The sequence below is a fragment of the Pseudorca crassidens genome, chromosome 5, assembly GCF_039906515.1.
Source record: "Pseudorca crassidens isolate mPseCra1 chromosome 5, mPseCra1.hap1, whole genome shotgun sequence".
NCBI classification, from domain to species: domain Eukaryota; kingdom Metazoa; phylum Chordata; class Mammalia; order Artiodactyla; family Delphinidae; genus Pseudorca; species Pseudorca crassidens.
In genome coordinates, this window is record NC_090300.1 from 25569753 (window position 1) to 25588860 (window position 19108).

General features: G+C 34.7%; 1 protein-coding gene across 1 annotated transcript; it reads left to right on the forward strand.

Annotated features, from left to right (window-relative positions):
• Positions 1-1283: 1283 nt before the first annotated feature.
• PLSCR5 (phospholipid scramblase family member 5) lies at positions 1284-18897 on the forward strand. Its single transcript, XM_067737204.1, has 7 exons — positions 1284-1422; positions 6552-6715; positions 11117-11159; positions 12092-12312; positions 14347-14508; positions 16123-16284; positions 18815-18897. Exons 1-7 carry the CDS (start codon positions 1410-1412, stop codon positions 18851-18853), a joined length of 804 nt encoding a protein of 267 aa, XP_067593305.1. The 5' UTR covers positions 1284-1409; the 3' UTR covers positions 18854-18897.
• Positions 18898-19108: the final 211 nt, after the last annotated feature.

The following is a 19108-nucleotide window of genomic DNA, read 5'->3' on the forward strand; positions in this document are numbered from 1 at the left end:
AGTCAAAATTAACTGGTCTGTTATGACAATAATTTAAAATACCATGTTTTTTAAATTAATTTTTATTGGAGTATGGTTGCTTTACCATGTTGTGTTAGCCTCCACTGCACAACAAAATGAATTAGCCATACACATATCCCCTCCCTTTCGGACTTCCCTCCCATTTAGGTTACCACAGTGCATTAGGTAGAGTTCCCTGTGCTCTACAGTATAAAATACCATGTTTGATAGTGCTAATAACAACTTAGTTTCTTTGGATCAAAGTTTTTCCAAATGCCTGTGGCAAACATTGAGAAATTTAGGAAACATATAATTTAATTTAAAAATACTAATCATATTTATACACATTTTCTGCAAAATGATAACTCAAATAATGGCAGCTCATTTTAACCTCGAACATTTCAAAACAACAACAAAAAGAAACATCTCTTTGCCACATAAGAAGAACCCAAACTTTTGGCTGTCTACAGCCTGTGAGCTGACTTCATAATTTTTCATCACTATCCATGCCTTCTCAGGACACTTAACTATTTTTAGAAGCAGACAGTGTTGCTGATAATGTAGTATATCCTACAAGTTCAACCTTTGCAAATCACGCCATCCAGGGCAACTGACTTGGTGAGCAAAATCTCCATGGTCATTTAGAAATATGAACTGTCTAGTCAAGTTTACAGTGCTTTTTTGTTTCCCCTCAGTGTGCAATGCAGTTAAATATTACCTGTATGTTTCATTTAACTCTATGAGATTATTGAAGGTTTCTATTTTCAAATTCCTGATTAATCAAATTCAACTAAAAATAAATATTCATTTATGTATGTAAAAAGTAGGAAATAATCCTTGTTACGGGGAGAGGAAAGTGGGGAGAAATCCAGAGTCAACATAAAAATATTGCCGTTCAAACATTTTCAAAATTTAATAAAAATTATTTATAACTGTCAGAAACTTACATGTGATAAGAATGTTTTATCACAGACTCTGGTACAGGAGATTTCTAGAAATTAGAAAAGTAGAATATTTCTATTATAGTAGTGAGGGCAAAAATATATATTCCAAGAAGTAATTTTTAAACACTAAGTGGAAATAAGGCCCATAAAAATGAATGTTGTATGTTGTATATTTTCCTTCCTGGTTTTTATTATTTTGAAATTGGTCCTTCAGCCACCAAGTGGGATGATGGTTTCTGAATAGTGTTTACTTTTGATGATAGCTTTGTCTCCCCCTGTTGTTCAAAATGATAAAATACAGCACTCTGGAAACAGCAAGGCTCTCCGTTCCTCCGGTATTTGTAAGCTGACAAGAAGTATACAGATACCCTCTGAAGTTTTATGCCTGCTGTGTTTCTCTCTTTGCTGCAAGAGGAGCCTTTTCTTTTAACCTGCATGCCTTTGAAGAACTGACTCAGCATATTCATGGCCTCTAAAGGTAAGAGTAAATATAGGCAGCTAATAAATTTTTCCTTATATTATGACTGAAAATACACAGTTCTAAGGGTGTTACAATCGGTGAGATTGATACTTTAAAACCTGTCATTTAGTGCTTTTCAACGTTGGAATTTTTAACTTTGAACTCCAAGGAGCATGTTGCATTACATTTTTAAAAAAACCCTCTATCTGATAGAATGTAAAAGTTAAGATGCAAACAGTGTTTTTGTTATCATAAATATAAACCTAGTGACTTGATGTGAAAAGCTGCAGAATAAAATTTAGAATGGGAATATTTAATGCCAAACACAAAGACAAGTTGATATTCCCAGTTTCAAGGGATTTGTAGAAAACTTTTCACACATAAGTTAAAAAGTGTTAAAGTACAGTTCAATATTTAAAAAATTCCCATTTGTTGTTTAAAATATGTGATACAGCCATTTCTTATAGAGAATTAAACATGTGTTTTCAGGAAATCCTAGTAAATTTAATGGACTAGAAGTAAAGATTTCTGAACTATGAAGCAAAAATCTTTCAAAATTTCTTTGATGGTAAATTATATCTAAAAAGCAAACAGAAACTAAGCAAGCAGATTAAAGACTTTGGGAGGGGGAACTGGTAAGTTTTCCTCAAATCCCTAAAACTGCAAATATCATTAGTGTTGTCTCACTTAAAGAACTTCTCAGAAGACAAGGGATGTGCTTGTTTTAGGTAATGGGTTGCAATCTCACAAAAAATATTTGTGAAATGATATAAAAATGAAATTATAATGTGTTTTCATTCCATTATCAGAAGAAACCATTAAACTCTAGGCTATAATGAAAGTGAAGAATTATGATTAGTATAATTAGTGGAAACCTTTTAACCTAATTACAAATAGGATAATAGAGTTCACAATTTAAAATATCCTAAATTAAATTAATGATCCATTCAGAGAAACATGTATGCTTATTTGCTTCCTTTATCAAAATAGACTTTGGATGATATTTAATTTGGAACAAAGGAAGTAATCTTTTCACTTTTTGTCAACATGTAGCATACACCAGTCCCTGAGTATCACTGGGAAAGCTCAAACAAATTGTAAAATATAGACGTGAAACATCAAAATTATGAATTTTAATACATGTGTACTTCATTTTTATATTTGAAGACAGCCAAAAAAAATCTTGGCAAGTTCTTTCTTTCATTTAAGACTGACACTAAGACTTAGTCCAAAACACTTCATCACTTTATCAAGTAAGAGTTACAGCAACAACTGCAGCCTGTAAGGTAAAGAGTTGCAGAGTATGTGAAATATTTATAAGCTAGTTATACATTTTTAAAAGAGTAGATAGAAATTCAAAGCCAGATAGAAATTCAAAGGAGTTCCTTCTTCATTTGGTGGTCTGAGTCTCTGAAGAAACTTGTGACTAGAAAGCAATATTATGATCAAAATATGATTAATCTACCAAAAAAGCAGTGATGTTCAGTAATGATAGGGGCTCAAGACTAAACTTAGAGGCAAAACTTACGGTAGAAAACTAACACTCTCGCTCCATCTCACTCAAAATATTTAACAGATGAAGTGGGTAAAACATCTGTGAGAGACCCTATACTACTTAAAAGAAGTGAAAAATGAAGTTTCCTTTTGAATTAGAAATCTGGTTTTAGGGGGCAAGTTGGTTTATCATCATTATTTACCTAAAATATTTTTGTGGAGTTTTATTCAAATATATTTAAAGACATTATTTATAATGTCATGATGTTTTCTGGCCCATGAAACTGTATTGGCAATTAGCATTTTTCCAGGGAATACAGGCTAATTAGACATTTCACACATTTTGTAGGAAGGTCAATCAGCACCACTAAATCAAAGGACAGTCTGGATACTGGATGCCATTAGAACTGAGGAAATATTTGTGTGGTCTGGAGTCCCCTGGTTTAGTATAAATAAACACAATTTAAGAACAGGTTGGTCTCAGACTTTAAGTTTGAGAAAAACAGGAGTTTCCAGGATGATCTAAACTGAACAGAAGCTTCAGTTTAGGTCTTCAGAGGCTGTGCTGCTCCAATGTGAGCTGAAATCCCAGAAGAGAAAGCAAGTGATCTCAGAATGGTGATCCCAGCAGTCTCTAACTGAGCCTCTACTCCCCAGTAAAGACTTTGGACATGATCTGCTCTGGGCCCCAGTGCATTAACATCTCTTAATGCCATGACATCTAAGGACCTAAAGACCTGGGTCAGAAATGTAGAGCCACTTGCCAGACACTCAAGAATCTACCACGTTTTGTCACAGCAAAATAGTTTACAAGATAAAATTGGAGTAATTTGCTAATCTTTTCAACAATAAAATTGGCAATGAGAGAGAATCTAATAGTCTTCTATCAGCTATTATTAGAAATTAATCCCTACACATTTTTTTTAATTGAAGGATAACGTGTACAGTTAAGTGCATAAAGGCACCAAACTTAAGCTTCATGATTTTAAAAATCAGGATGCACTTGTGTAACCACCACCAAGATCAAGATACAGAACATTTCTGGCACCTCATAAAGTTCCCTTTCTGGTCAATAGCCATGAACCTCCACTCCCAAGTTGAACCACTATTCTGAATGTTATCATTATGAACTAGTTTTCCCCAGATCACAATTTTGTCTCTGCTTCTCTGAAAGTCAATGACAACAGTGTTTTTGGCACTAATGCCAAAGAAAGGATGTGTGTTGCCTTTTATTATTTTCTAGCTGTTATTGCGGTAGGGGCCATTTGCTCCTCTCCCAGATTTGACATGGTGTTACCTAGTCTTCCTCTCAGTTTACTCAGTTAGTAGCTCTCGAGAAGGGCTAAGAGCAAGAGGAATTCTAAAGTCTATATCCTTTGTGTCTGCCCCAAATCTGAGAGGAGTTCAGGATGGGGGCCTTTGGGGAAGCAAATTGTTATAATATTATCAGTGTGGAGCTCTCTTTTCATGGGGCCAGATGACAAGATTGCTTCCATTCATTCCTACCCCTAAAGCGTGTCCAAATTCTTAATGTCACAGACCAGTATAATCTTAGAAATCCATATTTGTCTCTTCCCACAACCTTATTGTTAAATGAATAAATGAATCATTTGGCAATTAATGTCCCTCATTAACACCAAATGTACACATGACTTTAATGAGCCAATTGTTACTAGAAACAGTTTATGTCAGTGTCCAAAGGACCACTCCTTAGGTGCCTGTGTTCCTTCACCAGGTTTGCTTGGGCTTTTTTAATCCCTATCAGATGCTCACCCAGGCTGTGCTTGAGAAGAAATGAATGAAGAGGAATTTATAATCTCCAAAGGAAAATCAGTCCTTTCTTCAGATTTATTTTGTAGAGGTTTAAAAGATTCAGAAGAATACCTCCTCCCCCTTCACACACACATTACATGGACCTGGGTATCAGTGCTGAAGAGAGACCATTCTCATCTACTGTGAATTATATAGCTGTCACTCCAATCTTAGTATATGTACAATGAGTGCTTATCCAAATCTTTGTGCATCTGTTATAAATTTCTTCCTCATATTAATCCAGAGCCAGTTTCCTTGTCCTTCCCATTCATCATTTTTGTTTGTTTGTTTTTTTACGGTACGCGGGCCTCTCACTGCTGTGGCCTCTCCCGCTGCGGAGCACAGGCTCCGGACACACAGGCTCAGCGGCCATGGCTCACGGGCCCAGCCGCTCCGCGGCATGTGGGATCTTCCCGGACCAGGGCACAAACCCATGTCCCCTGCATCGGCAGGCAGACTCTCAACCACTGCGCCACCAGGGAAGCCCCATAGGTTTTTAAAATAGTCTAAATTACTTTTCTTCATAATGGCTTCTCTGATATTTGAAAACACCTGTCATGAACCTTGCTTGCTCCATACCTACACTCAAGCTAAAACAGCAAAGTGTAAAGGAAATGAATGCGCATGTGAGAACTCTGACAATTTGGCTTAATAAAGATGAGAAGTAAAAACACTGATAGTCTTTGAAAGAAATAACGGTATGTAATGAGGGAGACAGCCAAATGGCAGTCATGTGAGAAGAAAAGGGAAAAATAATAGTAGAAAGGAAATAAAGTATATTTTTAACAAAGAAGAAGAATTTTGCACGCACCATGTACATGTCTTATGCATAATATTGGGCTCCAGACTAAGGCAGTATAAATAGCAAATCTCCGAATTTCAATCGAAGAGATCATTGAAATAGTAACAATTTTACCTGGCAATAATATAATATAATATAAACAGGTGATTAAAAAATCAAAGCCAAACATTTTAGAACTCTGTAATTCTTTTATCATTTGTAATTTTGGGTGAGCTACAAAGGGATTCATACTGTCAAAATTTTTTCGGATGCTTTTATACCAAACACAGAAATCAAAGCTAAATTAAATATTACACTGCCCTTAAGAAGTTCATAAATTAGTTACAAATATTCCCATTTGTTCTCAAAGTATATATCGTCAGACCAGCAGCATTACTTTACCTGGGAACTAGTTAGAAATGCAAAATTCTCAAGCTCCACACCCACTCCAACCACAGAATTAGAAAGTCTGGAGTGTGGCCCAGCAATGGGTGTTTTAATAAGCCCCCCAGCTGGTTCTGGTGCAGGCTAAAGTATAAGGGCCCTGAATTACATCTAGCCATAGCAGTATGATTGATAAAAAGAGACAAAATATCCTTGGAAATTATGAGGCACCTTCATAATGTTTGAGGAAGGGAGAATATGCTTGAAAGTCATAGTTATGATTTAAAACCTATGTCTAAGGTTATCCTTTTATGAGTAGAGAACATCTAGTTTCTTTTGCCATTGATTTTCTTTTTGCAGTGTATAATCTTTTAGCTCTTTGAATAGAAGTTTCACTTGCCTTCAAAAAATATACTTTCTAAAATCATTTATTTTGCCCAAATTATCCAACTTTTCTCACAACTACCTCTGGTAGTCTTCCACAGTCCTTTATCTCTGGCTTCAGGGTCAAGTGGTGCTGACAGTGAGTAGGAAAAATGAAGGAAAGGGCACTGTAGTGAGAGGCTACTGTGGGAGATACTCCACCCTCTGAATTAAGAGGAAGCAAATATTATAAGACAAACTAAATAAAATGGCCTACATTTAAATACGGACTGGGATGGTCATTCTCTTGCAGATGCACAGAACCAAAGAAGCAGAAGTCTGCCTGGTTTTCTTCCGGGAGCTTCAGACCCAGACCACGACCTTCACATCTCACCTTCCAATCCAGGGAACCAAGTGTGGCAGCGGGGTCCCCCTCCACCAGGGAGTCTCCCTCCTGGTCTAGAATATTTAAGCCAGGTGCTTTTATCTATTTCTACTAAGTGTTTGCCCTTAAAATGAATATAAACTTGATTTCTTGCCTTTCAATCAAGGCTGAAGAACTTCAACAAATAACTTACTGAAGTGAGAAAAGCATTATAAATCATGAAATTATAAAATCTGTCTTTTATTTATTTCTGTTATTTGGGAAGAAACATTTTTCTTTTATGGTCACTTCTAATTTCCTTATTTAATTGTCAGAGGAAGAACACTAAACATTTTCGATTGAGCTGTTTAGCACATTTATCATTTTACTGCTCATTGCTCAAGGTGTCAGCACATTTGGCCTGGAGAAACTGTCTAATATGTCTAGACACCTACAGCTATTTAATTAAGGACATTGAGTACCTGTCTTAATCAAGGCACATTAATGGTATAAAACCTAGTCCCTCTCACCCAAACGTTCTGCAACCTCGTTGGCAAAGACAAAAAATGATGACAAAAAGTGCAAGGCTGGGTACTAGAGCCAGATAAGCACACAATTTTAATTTGCGCAGGTGTACAGAGAAGAGAAACGTTGTTAAAGATCAAAGTACTCAGGAGAGACTTCTGCAATGAGCTGAGAGCTCAACATCTTCAACTGAATCTCAAAAAGGTGGATGGAAATCCAAGAGAAAATCAGCCTATCAAGTTAGTGTTGTCTTCTGATGCTCTTGCATCTCCAGGCCAATTTGCTTGAAAGATCATATTATCATTAGGTATAGCCACTGTTCTAGTCATTGGAGGGTAAGCAATGATTCAAGCCTTATAATAAATCAATCAAGAAATATTATCACCTGAATTCTATGGCACATAAATAGCAATTGATATTTATGTATATTATTGTTGCTTTTGTATTTATCCTACAAAAGATTAGAAATACACTTACACTAATATTGAGATGTCAGCACATCTGCTGCAATTTTCAGCTTGTTTGGCACTCTTTCAAACTATAAAGTCTATCTCCTTTATCAAAATCAAATCTCTGTGTTAATTCCCTTAAGGTGCAAGAGATTTCTGTTATGCCTGATAGGGTTTAAGCTGCACGCAGCATATGTTCCCGGGAAAATGTTTATAATTGCAGATGCCTTCTCCAGAAACCCACTGGCAGACAAATGTACTTTAGAGACTGGAGAGCTCAGGGAGATATGTAAAAGAGCTGGAAAGGCTAACCTACCATCTTCCATCTGCAGGAAGGATCAGCTGTAATAGCTGACTAGAGTTGATTAACTGCTGCAAGCTGTTTGGGAATGTTGTCAGACAAGGTTTCGCCGAGTATAAAAGTGATATACCAGTGCCAGAGGGCTGAGGTTTGATGATCACATATGGTCATCACATAGTCTTCTTCCATCCATGAATGATGACACACCCGGAGCCAGATGCTTGACATGAATACACTTTTTTCATATTTGATAGAGATATGAACCCGTTGGCTGCAGTTCTAAAATGAAGTCAATTTTCCAAACGTACACCTTTGGTAATCTTTTTCAGAAACCAAAAACATGCCACAAATTGGTGGCTATTTTACTTCAAAGGGAAAGAAAATGTATAATCTTTATACTAAAAGAACACTAATTTGCTTTAAAGTGGTGCGTATAGAAAAGGATGAATGCACATTTTGAAAGTTTAATACTACTAGTTTGTTAAGAAACATATATATAAAGAATTTTATGAGTTAACTTTTATCTAAAACCATAAGGTTAAATAAAACTATGAACATTTGAAAATAGTACATGCTTCAATAAACAAACAGGAAAATATTTAATAAAAATCCTTCTAAGTTAAAAAACTCAAAGTAAAATTTTAAAAAAATCATCTATTCTCCTTTAATCAAGACTATCCAATGACTACTACTGAAAATCATGTTTCCATTAATAATTTGAAAATAAACTCCCAAGCGGTGTGTGTGTGTGTGTGTGTGTGTGTATACATACATATGTACATGCACATACTTATATGTCTAGACATGTATATATATATGTTGTTCATGTAGGTTAAACTTAAGAATAAAACCAATACATTCTCTTTCCAGATGGATTAACATGTTCATAATAGTCAATAACATTATATCCTATAAGCGTCAAAGGATAACTATTTATAATTTAGTCACCTATAGCTAAGAGTAGTGAATCAAAGTCTACAAGGACACATGTAAAGATCACATTTATTTTGCTACATGTATTAAATGGAATCAATGATACCTGTAAACCTGATAAATTATACATAAGAATTGATTCTTAGTTACATATCCAAGGCTGTAATTAGGTTTCCATTCTATACCTTTCATACTTCAGGAGTCCTTTACTTGCCCTGACACCCGAATACATGACACAATCTCTTTAGACTTTCCAACAATTCCTAGTTCATCAATTAATAGCAAAAGATGAAAAGGGCTCTTTTGGACCATGGTTTATAAGTGGCCTGGGGCGATTTAAAGGAAACTACAAGAACAACCAAAACCAAGACCCTCAAATCCAGGACGTTTGCCCACAGAGGTAGATTAAGTCAAATGTTATTACAGAGGATGGGTGAGTATAAGAGTAAATAGGGAGGAAAGGTACTCAGAAGTCCCATAGCATCACTTAAGAATTGTTTCTCCCAGTTCCTAAGATTAGTTTAGTGATGTGGTACAGCAGAGTAAAGAGCACGTCAAAATCAGCGGCATTACTGCCTGGGTTCAAATCCCAGTCTAACCACTTATTGATACATGCTCTGTGACGTTGAGCAAACTACTTCCTCTCTCTGGGATTGTTTCCTCACATGTAAAATGGAATGATATCTAGCTCTCTGATGTGTGTGAGGATTAAATCAGACACTATGTCAAAAAATCTGGCACAGTGACTACCTCACGGTAGTCATTAAATAAACAACTGCTATTATTAGGTATTAGAGAGGTACAACTTCCCTTTTCAACCAATAGTCTTTAAATTTCAAGGCTGAAAACTTGATCCATGACACAAATAGTCAAAGCTCCTAAACTCAAACTTAACTTCTGTCCCCATACTCCTTCTCTATCTCTAAGTTACTCCTACATAGATCCACTGCTTAATAATCGTGCATGTCCTTTTGAAGCTTACCCCTTCTCTTTCCTCAACTCTCCATTTTCCTCAAAAGAGGAGAACAGAACTAACAATACTACACAACAAAGACCGATTCAAATTTTTTTTAAAAACTTTGTCATAGTTGTTAAAATATGTTTTAGAATATCTTAAATCATAAATTTTGGAAAAAATATTTTTGTGAATCTTAAAATGGAAGTCACATGTACTTTTATCAATAATAAGACTTAAATAGAAGAAATGATATTAGTTTTTACCTCCACCTCAGGATATACAAGGAGAGTGAAGGAAATAAGGTAATGTTATATTTTCTGCGTTTGTGATGCCCAATCAATTCCAACTGTTAGTATCGATTACTTTCATTTAAAAGTTATCAGTGAGTATATTAATGTGAAGGGAGAATAAAGTGAAGAAAATTTTAAGGCAAGATAGAAAATGAAGCATTTAAAAAAGTAATAATCAGCATTGCACTCAGTGATTTTGCCTTAGTGAATCTTCAAGTATTGAATATCAAAATGAAAACATACACAAATAAAATTCACTCTAAGAACATATTTTAAATATTTCCTTTAAAAAGCAGTTTGTACTGTATTCTGTTTAATAAGTCACTCCTCAACTGTGGCTACTTTATCTCTGTAAATTAACTTCACTTCTAATTACATAGGCAAGTTTTAATGTGTCATGCATTTAGTGGCTTAACTCTTTTCTGCTTAAATTGGTACTTTGCTGGCATCAGCAGGATTTCTGGGTTTTCTTCCCCTAGTCCAAAGGAAGATGTGAATGAGAAAATTTTAAAGAATAGCTTTTTTCAGCTTTAACAAAGACGTTTCATCGCTGTGAGGAATGAGTTACTGCATGACAGAGTGAAAGTAGAGTTACAGGGCTGAGTGGAGAGGCCATGCATGCAGGTCATTACTGTTTGGTTTCATTTTGGTTCATTTCTTTTAAAAAGAGAGAGAGAGAGAGGTTTAAAACCTTATAGGCATTCTTATTCAGATTGTTTAAAAATATTCTCAAAGATATTGTTTCCAAGAGCTACACTTTTATCTGATTACCACAGAAAAACACACAGAGCTAATCACAGTTGCTAATGTTATTCTGGGCAATTCTGCCTTGAAATTTTCAGGGTTCTTGTAATTTTTAAATTTTACTTGAATAAAAACCATGTTAACTTCTTTTTCATTATAAAATGTGAGCTGTTTTCAACCATTTCCCTCACAGAGAACATGAAAATCATCTAATTTCAGGTAGTCTAGTAAACAGGTTAATAGTAATAGCTGCAAAGGTTTTCAAAGACCTGTGATGTAATACTTTTTATTTCCTTTATGTCGTCTTTTAACAGTTAGACCTGATAATTATACACCAGCAGGTGGAGCTTCTTGGAAGTAAGTATATTATATTCTGTAATTATTAAAACTGTTGAAATGTTTTAAGTTTCAGAAGTTTCTTTACATCTAAATATTTTATAAATGATAAAGTTAAATGTTTAAGATAGATTAAAAAGAGCACTAGGCTTATTTTATAAAATAAATATTGAAAGTAAAATTATTAGTCTGATATAGATAAACATAAAAGCATAAAACTCCCCAAGTCTTTGATGATATTGTCATTAGGAATCTAATATTATTTTTAATCTTAAAGTAATAAAAACTATTTGGTCATTTCCATGGCTGCTAATAGTTTAAATTTTCTTAATGCTGTAATTTCAGACATGGAAATCAAGGTTGAGACTAAATAACAAAAAATCATCAAAACAAAATATGTTTTATCATAGTGTCAGAGATTCGTCAAATAGGCAAATCATGTAACAATACACAAATTTACAATGATGACTAACTGAATTCAAATTAATCAAGTATTTTTGTCCTTAACTAAGATATGTCAAAATTGTAATAGATAGCATGCAGCTGTAGATATAATAGCAGATAGAGATTTTAGACAAAATCATTACTATCAGTGTGAGTTGTCCCAGTAAATTCCATAACAGTGATAGAATTATTATCTGAGTATTTGATTCTTCTTTACAACGTTGCTTCCCTAGTTGAAAAGTGGTACTATATGTGTCCAAGTAGGTCATATATCTGTAATCAAAATTTAGTAATTGCACAACTTTGTTCTCAGAGTTTACTTCTATTTCTATGCCTAAATCCTCAAAATTTCGAGCACGGAAGTAGATTTGTCTGAATAAGATACCATATACTTAATAACTGATCACACACTCTGTTTTCTTTTAATAACACAACAATTTTTACTCACATAAAGTTTTGATAGTAAGCAATAAGCATGATTTTGATAATTATTTTTTTTGCTCCATTAGTGATACTTGGCACTGAGACCTCCAACAAATATGAGATTAAAAACAGCTTGGGACAAAGAATTTACTTCGCAGTGGAGGAAAGCATCTGCTTCAATCGTACTTTCTGTTCCACACTGAGATCTTGCACTCTGAAGATCACCGATAACTCCGGTCGAGAGGTGATTACAGTCAACAGGCCCTTGAGGTGTAACAGCTGCTGGTGCCCTTGCTACCTACAAGAGGTTAGTCTTTGGCTCTGGGTGTGCTTGTATTTTTCCATGTTTGGAAAGATCAGCAATTATTTCTTAAATAAATGGCATTCATCTGGAGATATGGGGCAATTAACCTTTCAATTGGTTGAATTAGAATGTTGCTCCTTTAGGATCAGAACAGCTTGAGGATTTGGTGATTCACTAAATTTTTTTTCCTTTCCAACCAAAAACTATAGTGGCTTCTGTGATGTTAATCGGTAACGACAGCTCATGCATCATGTAAATGAGACACATCCTCCTGAATCTCTGTATTAGCCACGTAATTGTAATAGCTATAAGTTCCACCATTAAGCAAATCTACCCTTTTTCTTCTCTTATTGGTGCAAAGTTCAGGGAGTGCTGAGTGATACTAAACTCTTCTAAAGTATTCTCTTGGGTAGGTATTATTTTTAGTACAGAATCTCAGGTTCCATTCACCCATTTATGACAAACTTCAAGGTTTAGCAAAGACTATGTTCTTGTTCTAGAGGGAATCATCTGATTCTTATATTTTTAATATATAATAGAGTTTCATCACGAATAGGTCTATAGTAATAACTTTCATTGACATGATGCAGCTAAGTTGATATGGAAAATATACTTACTTTGATGTTTTTGATATCATAACACCTCTATAAGTTAGAAGGAATAGATTTTACTCTCTACATTTTGCAATTGAGGAAACTGGGACTTAGAGAGTGGAGGTGCCTTACCTATGATCACACATCTAGAAGATACAATAGATGGAACTTGAACCAGGTGCCTTTATTCAAGCCCAAGCTTCTCTATTGAGGACCTATGTATAAATAGTCTACGTAGCACAAAGGGAAATAAATAGTAATGTGGAACTCTCCTTAATTAGAGAAGTTTCTCACAATATATATTGAAGCTAATTCTCCATTTATAGGCAATTACCTGGCTAAGTGATAGGATTGCTAAGGTACTTATATACGGAGCCCAAGAATTTTTATACTTTTACTGGGGATATTCAAGATCTAATATGCCCCAAGATGCTAAACTTAGTATAATCCAGAATATATGCCCATTTGAAAATTTCTGATAATTGATGTTTTATTTCAAAGTAGCTCCATGTCATATAACTTAACCATAAGACGCATCCTAATGCTGATTAATATGTTTTTTAATTTGGTTAAAATCACATCAGTTACTTTAAAAGTTATCCTAGAACAAATCTATATAATTCTAAGAAGACTTGTTGAAACCACATTTGTCCATCTGAAAACACTACAGACATACACATAAGACTATGAACTTAACAAATAAGGAAAGACAAAAGGAGATCAGATGATGAGCGCTGGTTTGATCTAAAAGCAAACAATGTTCATCATTTTCACCCACTTCCAGCTTATTTTACAAAGTATTTGATTTGGTTACATAAATATGTTGAAATAGAATATTATGGACAATAAAGAAATCAGGGGAATAAAGGATGATGGAGTAAAATACTAAAGTCAGCCCTGAAAATGCAAGTGCTAGTCTTTAACACTTTGGACAAAATGAAACAAATCAAATTGGTGTGTAACTCTGCAAGAAGCATTTGTTTTTAACTGAGCAAGAAGCATTTGTTTTTAACTGAGCACAGAGAAGCTAGAAGTTGGCAATTCAAAGAGAAAAAAGTCCATAATAATCAGTAAGTGACACTTAAAAATAGATGTGTGTTGTGGCCACAACTGAGAGGGGATGGAAACATCTTCAATACTTGATCAATTACTGTACTTGGAACAAAATGGCAAAGAAGCCAGTGTCCCAGGGTCAGAAAACAGCTTTGGGATAGGTTCTCCTTAGGGAAGGAAGATCAAAGACATGGACATTTAGCGCATAATGCAGAACACATATCTATATAGTGAATTTCTTTGTTTCTATAAATTATAAAAAAAAAACCCAGTATAAGATAAAAGCAGATATTTAGAAGCTTTTATATACTGTTTAGAAGTAAGCTGACATTATAGTAAAATTAAAATACAACAACTTTAGGAAATCTTATTTTATTATCTCTTCTTACAGTTAGAAATCCAAGCCCCTCCTGGTACTATAGTTGGTTATGTTGCACAGAAGTGGGACCCCTTTCTGCCTAAATTCGCAATCCAAAACGCAGACAAAGAAGATATTTTGAAAATTGTTGGTCCTTGTGCAACATGTGGCTGTTTTGGCGATGTGGATTTTGAGGTATGATTGACAAAATGAAGGACCGTTTTCACTTAGGTCCTGATTTTTTGCAACATAATTCAATTTTTAAAATGTTCAAATCATGAAACATCTCTGAAATAAATTTAGAAAATTATGTATTTGTGAAATAATGTAACAAGTAATATTGTACATGCCAATAATAACTCATAATTCCAGAGATAGTAAGTTCAAGAATTTTTTTAAAACATACTACAAAAATTTGATTTATGTATATAGTGCCTATGGTATAAAGCAAATATATTTAGTTCAGAATCACCAAAATTACATCTTCTTTCCTACATCCCTGGTGGTAACATATCCAGTCCTGATCTCAAGAGCACACTCCATTAAAATACCATTAATTCAAAAGCTATGCTCATAAGACTTGCTAACTTCATTTTGTAAAACAATCTATTCTCATGTAAACATATTTGTGTAAATTGAATGTTAAAAAACACTAATTACTTGCAAATTCAATGTGTAAGAATGTGAACTATCTTAACAGATTTTCCTAGAGGATATAGTCTAATTTAAAGTATGTATTTCTTTTTCATTTCATTTCATTTCAGTCCATTCATTCATGTATATCCCACATAAGACATTAAAGTTGCAGGATTTCAGGGAACATTATTCACCTAGAATACAATGTACATTTTGCAAAATGAGCTGTCATAACTCCAGCCCACGCCAAAAAGACTTGGTATAACTTTCCTAAGAGTAAAGGATAAAAATATGCCCTATGATTGAGGAGAGCTTAAGAGTTTCATTATTCATGGTATAGACATGGCCTAAGTAACTTTCTCTATTTTCTATCCTCTACTCCCATACAGAAAGTGAAAGTTTATACTGAATCACTTTCAGCCTTTGAATGAGAAACAGGGCAAGCAAATGAATAGTGGATAAAGTTTAACTGTAGATTCCTTCTAGCTAAAAAGAACTATAGACTTTTGATGTCAAATTAGTCTGAATTTCCTGTGTGGTACATTAGCCCAGAGAATTTTTCGAATGAAAAATAGGACTTAGGGTTAGTTATAAAGGAATGACCCAGTAAATATCTGAGTATAATATAAAAATGAAATTGAGCAATGACTGATAATATTTAAACATATTAGTAATTATAAAATCTTAGCAATAAAAATTAAAAGGTTATAAATTGTACTTAGAAATTATTTTTTTCTAAAAAATTTCTTCTAAAATATTTCACATATTTTTCTTTTTTGATGAAGAATTCAGATTTAAAATCTGGACTTCAGGTAAAGGAATCATGGTTAGACCATATAATTGAGACTATGTACCTGCTGCCATCTTGTGGTAGCCTGTCCTCAATTACTTGAGGCTATTAAATTCTCAATCTGCATACAAAAACAAAAAGAAAAAAAATAAATAAATGAATTACAATGGATTAAAAAATGTCAGAAAAGCAAAATTCCTGAAGAGTAAACTGGAAAGTTAAATCTACAAACCTATGCTTATATAAAGGAATGAGTACCATCGAATTGTCATTTAAAGATGATGAATAAAATAATTCCTATCTCTCATGAAGTAAATATATGAAGAAATGTAAAACCATCTGTATCACCTTCAAATTTACAACTTCTTATTTTCTTCTCAAAGGTGAAGACCATTAACGAAAAGCTTACAATTGGGAAGATTTCAAAGTACTGGTCAGGATTCGTAAACGATGTCTTCACCAATGCTGACAACTTTGGAATTCACGTTCCTGCAGATCTAGATGTGACAGTCAAAGCAGCCATGATTGGTGCTTGTTTTCTCTTTGTAAGTGCAGTCTTAAAGAGTAAAGGTGATTTATTTCTTTCCTTTTCCCTTGTTGATTATTATAGAGCCAATCCCGTTTTACACAGCATTTACTCCAAAGAGTAAGTTTAATCATAGAAGGTTAGTTTGGGGCCAACATTCTTCAGAAGTCAGAATGTACAAGCCTGCATTTCTATTAGGCAGGTGTCCTCCAGTGGCCCTCATACCCCCTCTTCCTCGAGGATTGATACCCCGTCAACATCCTACTCATCATTTCTCGAAACATGAGTTATCCTTCTCTTTCAACTTTAATTTAGACTTTTGGCTTATTTTCACTTTCACTGAAAAATATTTAAACTTAAATATCATATTATTTATCCTGTGTAAAGTTCAGAACTGCTTAAGAGCTTACGAAGGAGTTAGGTGATATTCAGAATGTGAAAAGTACTGTTTATTTGCCCTTCCGATATGTACATAGATAAATGAGTAGGCAGAGATGAGTTAAGATGTATCAGTTTCTATTAGTACAAAGATAAGATGTCTTTGTCCTTTCTCGTCAACTTCCAATTTCATTAAAAAACATTTTCTTCTAGATTGGTGATAGGAGAACAGAAGTCAAGTAATACCAGTGCCAAAGGTATTGGCCTTTGGGCTGGTTTTCCTGACTTTCCTTCTGATATCTCCCTCATTGCTTACCATCTTCAGTGCATTCACAAAAGCTCATGGAATTATAAAATAAACGTACATTCCTCCTCTCATATTTTGTTATTCTTCAGGGTTTTAGGATCCTAATCTTATGGTGATATTAACGTGTGCTGCTGTGGGGGAAAAAAAAATGGTCCTATTTACTTAGTCTCTTCTAGAGACACTTGGGAATTATATTAACTAAAAATAATTCCCCGGTGACATCACTGATGGATACTTAGAGTTTAATTAAAAATATATATTAGGGGACTTCCCTAGTGGCACAGTGGTTAAGAATGCACCTGCCAATGCAGGGGACACAGGTTTGATCCCTGGTCCGGGAAGATCCCACATGCCGCGAAGCGAGTAAGCTGGTGCACCACAGCTTCTGAGCCTGCACTCTACCGCCCGCGAGCCACAACTACTGAGCCCCCGCATGAGCCACAAACGTTGAAGTCCGGGCACCTAGAGCCCGTGCTCCACAACGAAGAGTAGACCCCGCTTGCTGCAACTAGAAAAAAGCCCGTGCACAGCAATGAAGACCCAGTGCAGCCAAAAAAACAAACAAACAAAAAACCATATATATATATTAGGATTTTTTTCTCCAGCAGCTTAGAGAAACTATTTTAACTTATTCATTCCCTATCATTGGTAGACATAGAATTAATACGTAGAGAGCTAGGTTTCTATACTTACTAAGTCATCACTTACCCTCAATTCCCGTTTTCATCTACAGATCTAACCAAGTCCAGTCAATTTTGCCTGTCACCTAATACTTTTTCAATTTCCCACTCTCCTTACGTGTTTGGTAAGGCTTTTAATTTGCCACTTCCTGCTCACTCCTTCTATTTTTTGATGATTTCTGCATTTCGACACCAAACACGCCAGCGATCATGTGCGTGCATGCACGTAAAGGTGCGCACGTGTGCACACACACACACATGCCCTTTTCCCAAAACCTTAATTTGGCCTGTTTAAGCCCCTTTCTTAATATTTATATTAAAAATAGATTATCTTTAATCTGCCCTACTGACCTATTTTATGTAACAAGCTGATGGCAAAAATGCACTGTCAACAATTCCCTATGCCTATAAACTGAAGAAGTACTGATCTAGATAATATCCAAATAATCTGAAAGGATAACTTTTTAACTCCAGTGTCTGAGGGAGAAACACACTCACTGAGACTATCAGACAGCTCCTATCCATTGCTTTTCCTTTCCTTTTTACCATAATATCATAAAATATTTGCACTTTTTTGGACAATATAGCTTTTAAGATAATTTGTCACCAAGAATTGTCTTTATTGCTGTCTCCATTTTATTACCTTGTGGTGAGAGATCTTTAGAAAGCTGTTGGTGTGAGGATATTCCCCGATCCAAACAGCAAAATTCACAAGTGTAATCTTATTATTGGTCTCTTCTTGTTTGAGGCTACCACTACACAACACACAACTCTGACCCCTCCCCGCCAAAGTGCCCTCTGGTATACTTCCTCAGATGACTGCCGAGTTACTGACCACAAAGTCCATAATGATATGTCTACCTCTTGTTTAAAGGTCAGAGTCTATTACAACTTCCCACGCTGACCCAGACTGCCCTACAATCTAATTCTAAAAAGTCTTGATCACCTCAAATTTGACTGGTGATACCATGTTGATTCAGATAAGGTTTCCAAGTTACTTGTACTCTGTAAATTAGACATCTAAGTGTCATGAAGCGAAAAACTTTGATTTCTCTCCTACTGATAAATCACCTGTTCCTGGAGCACCACTGGGAAACATAATTGCTTTATGTAATCAAAGCTTACATGTGAGACTCTTGTTGCCTTTTTGTAAATTCACTCATATTCCATTTATTTATTTGTAGGATTTTATGTTCTTTGAACATTCGCTAGCTGGATTATAACAAGCAAGATGACAAAAACAATAAAATATGCAGAACAGATTTCAGTAAGTAAAAGACAAGTTTAAATGATCTCTTTCCCTTTGAAGAGGTCTATATTTGATGCTAATTCTTTTTCATTTTCTTCTAGAAATCCCCTGGGCTCTGGATTTCATTTCTGAATGGCTTGAGTATTGGCTTTTTTTTGGTAACAAAATGTTAATTATTATATTTATTAAAGCATAATATAATGAAGCAATTATCTGGTTGTGAATGCAT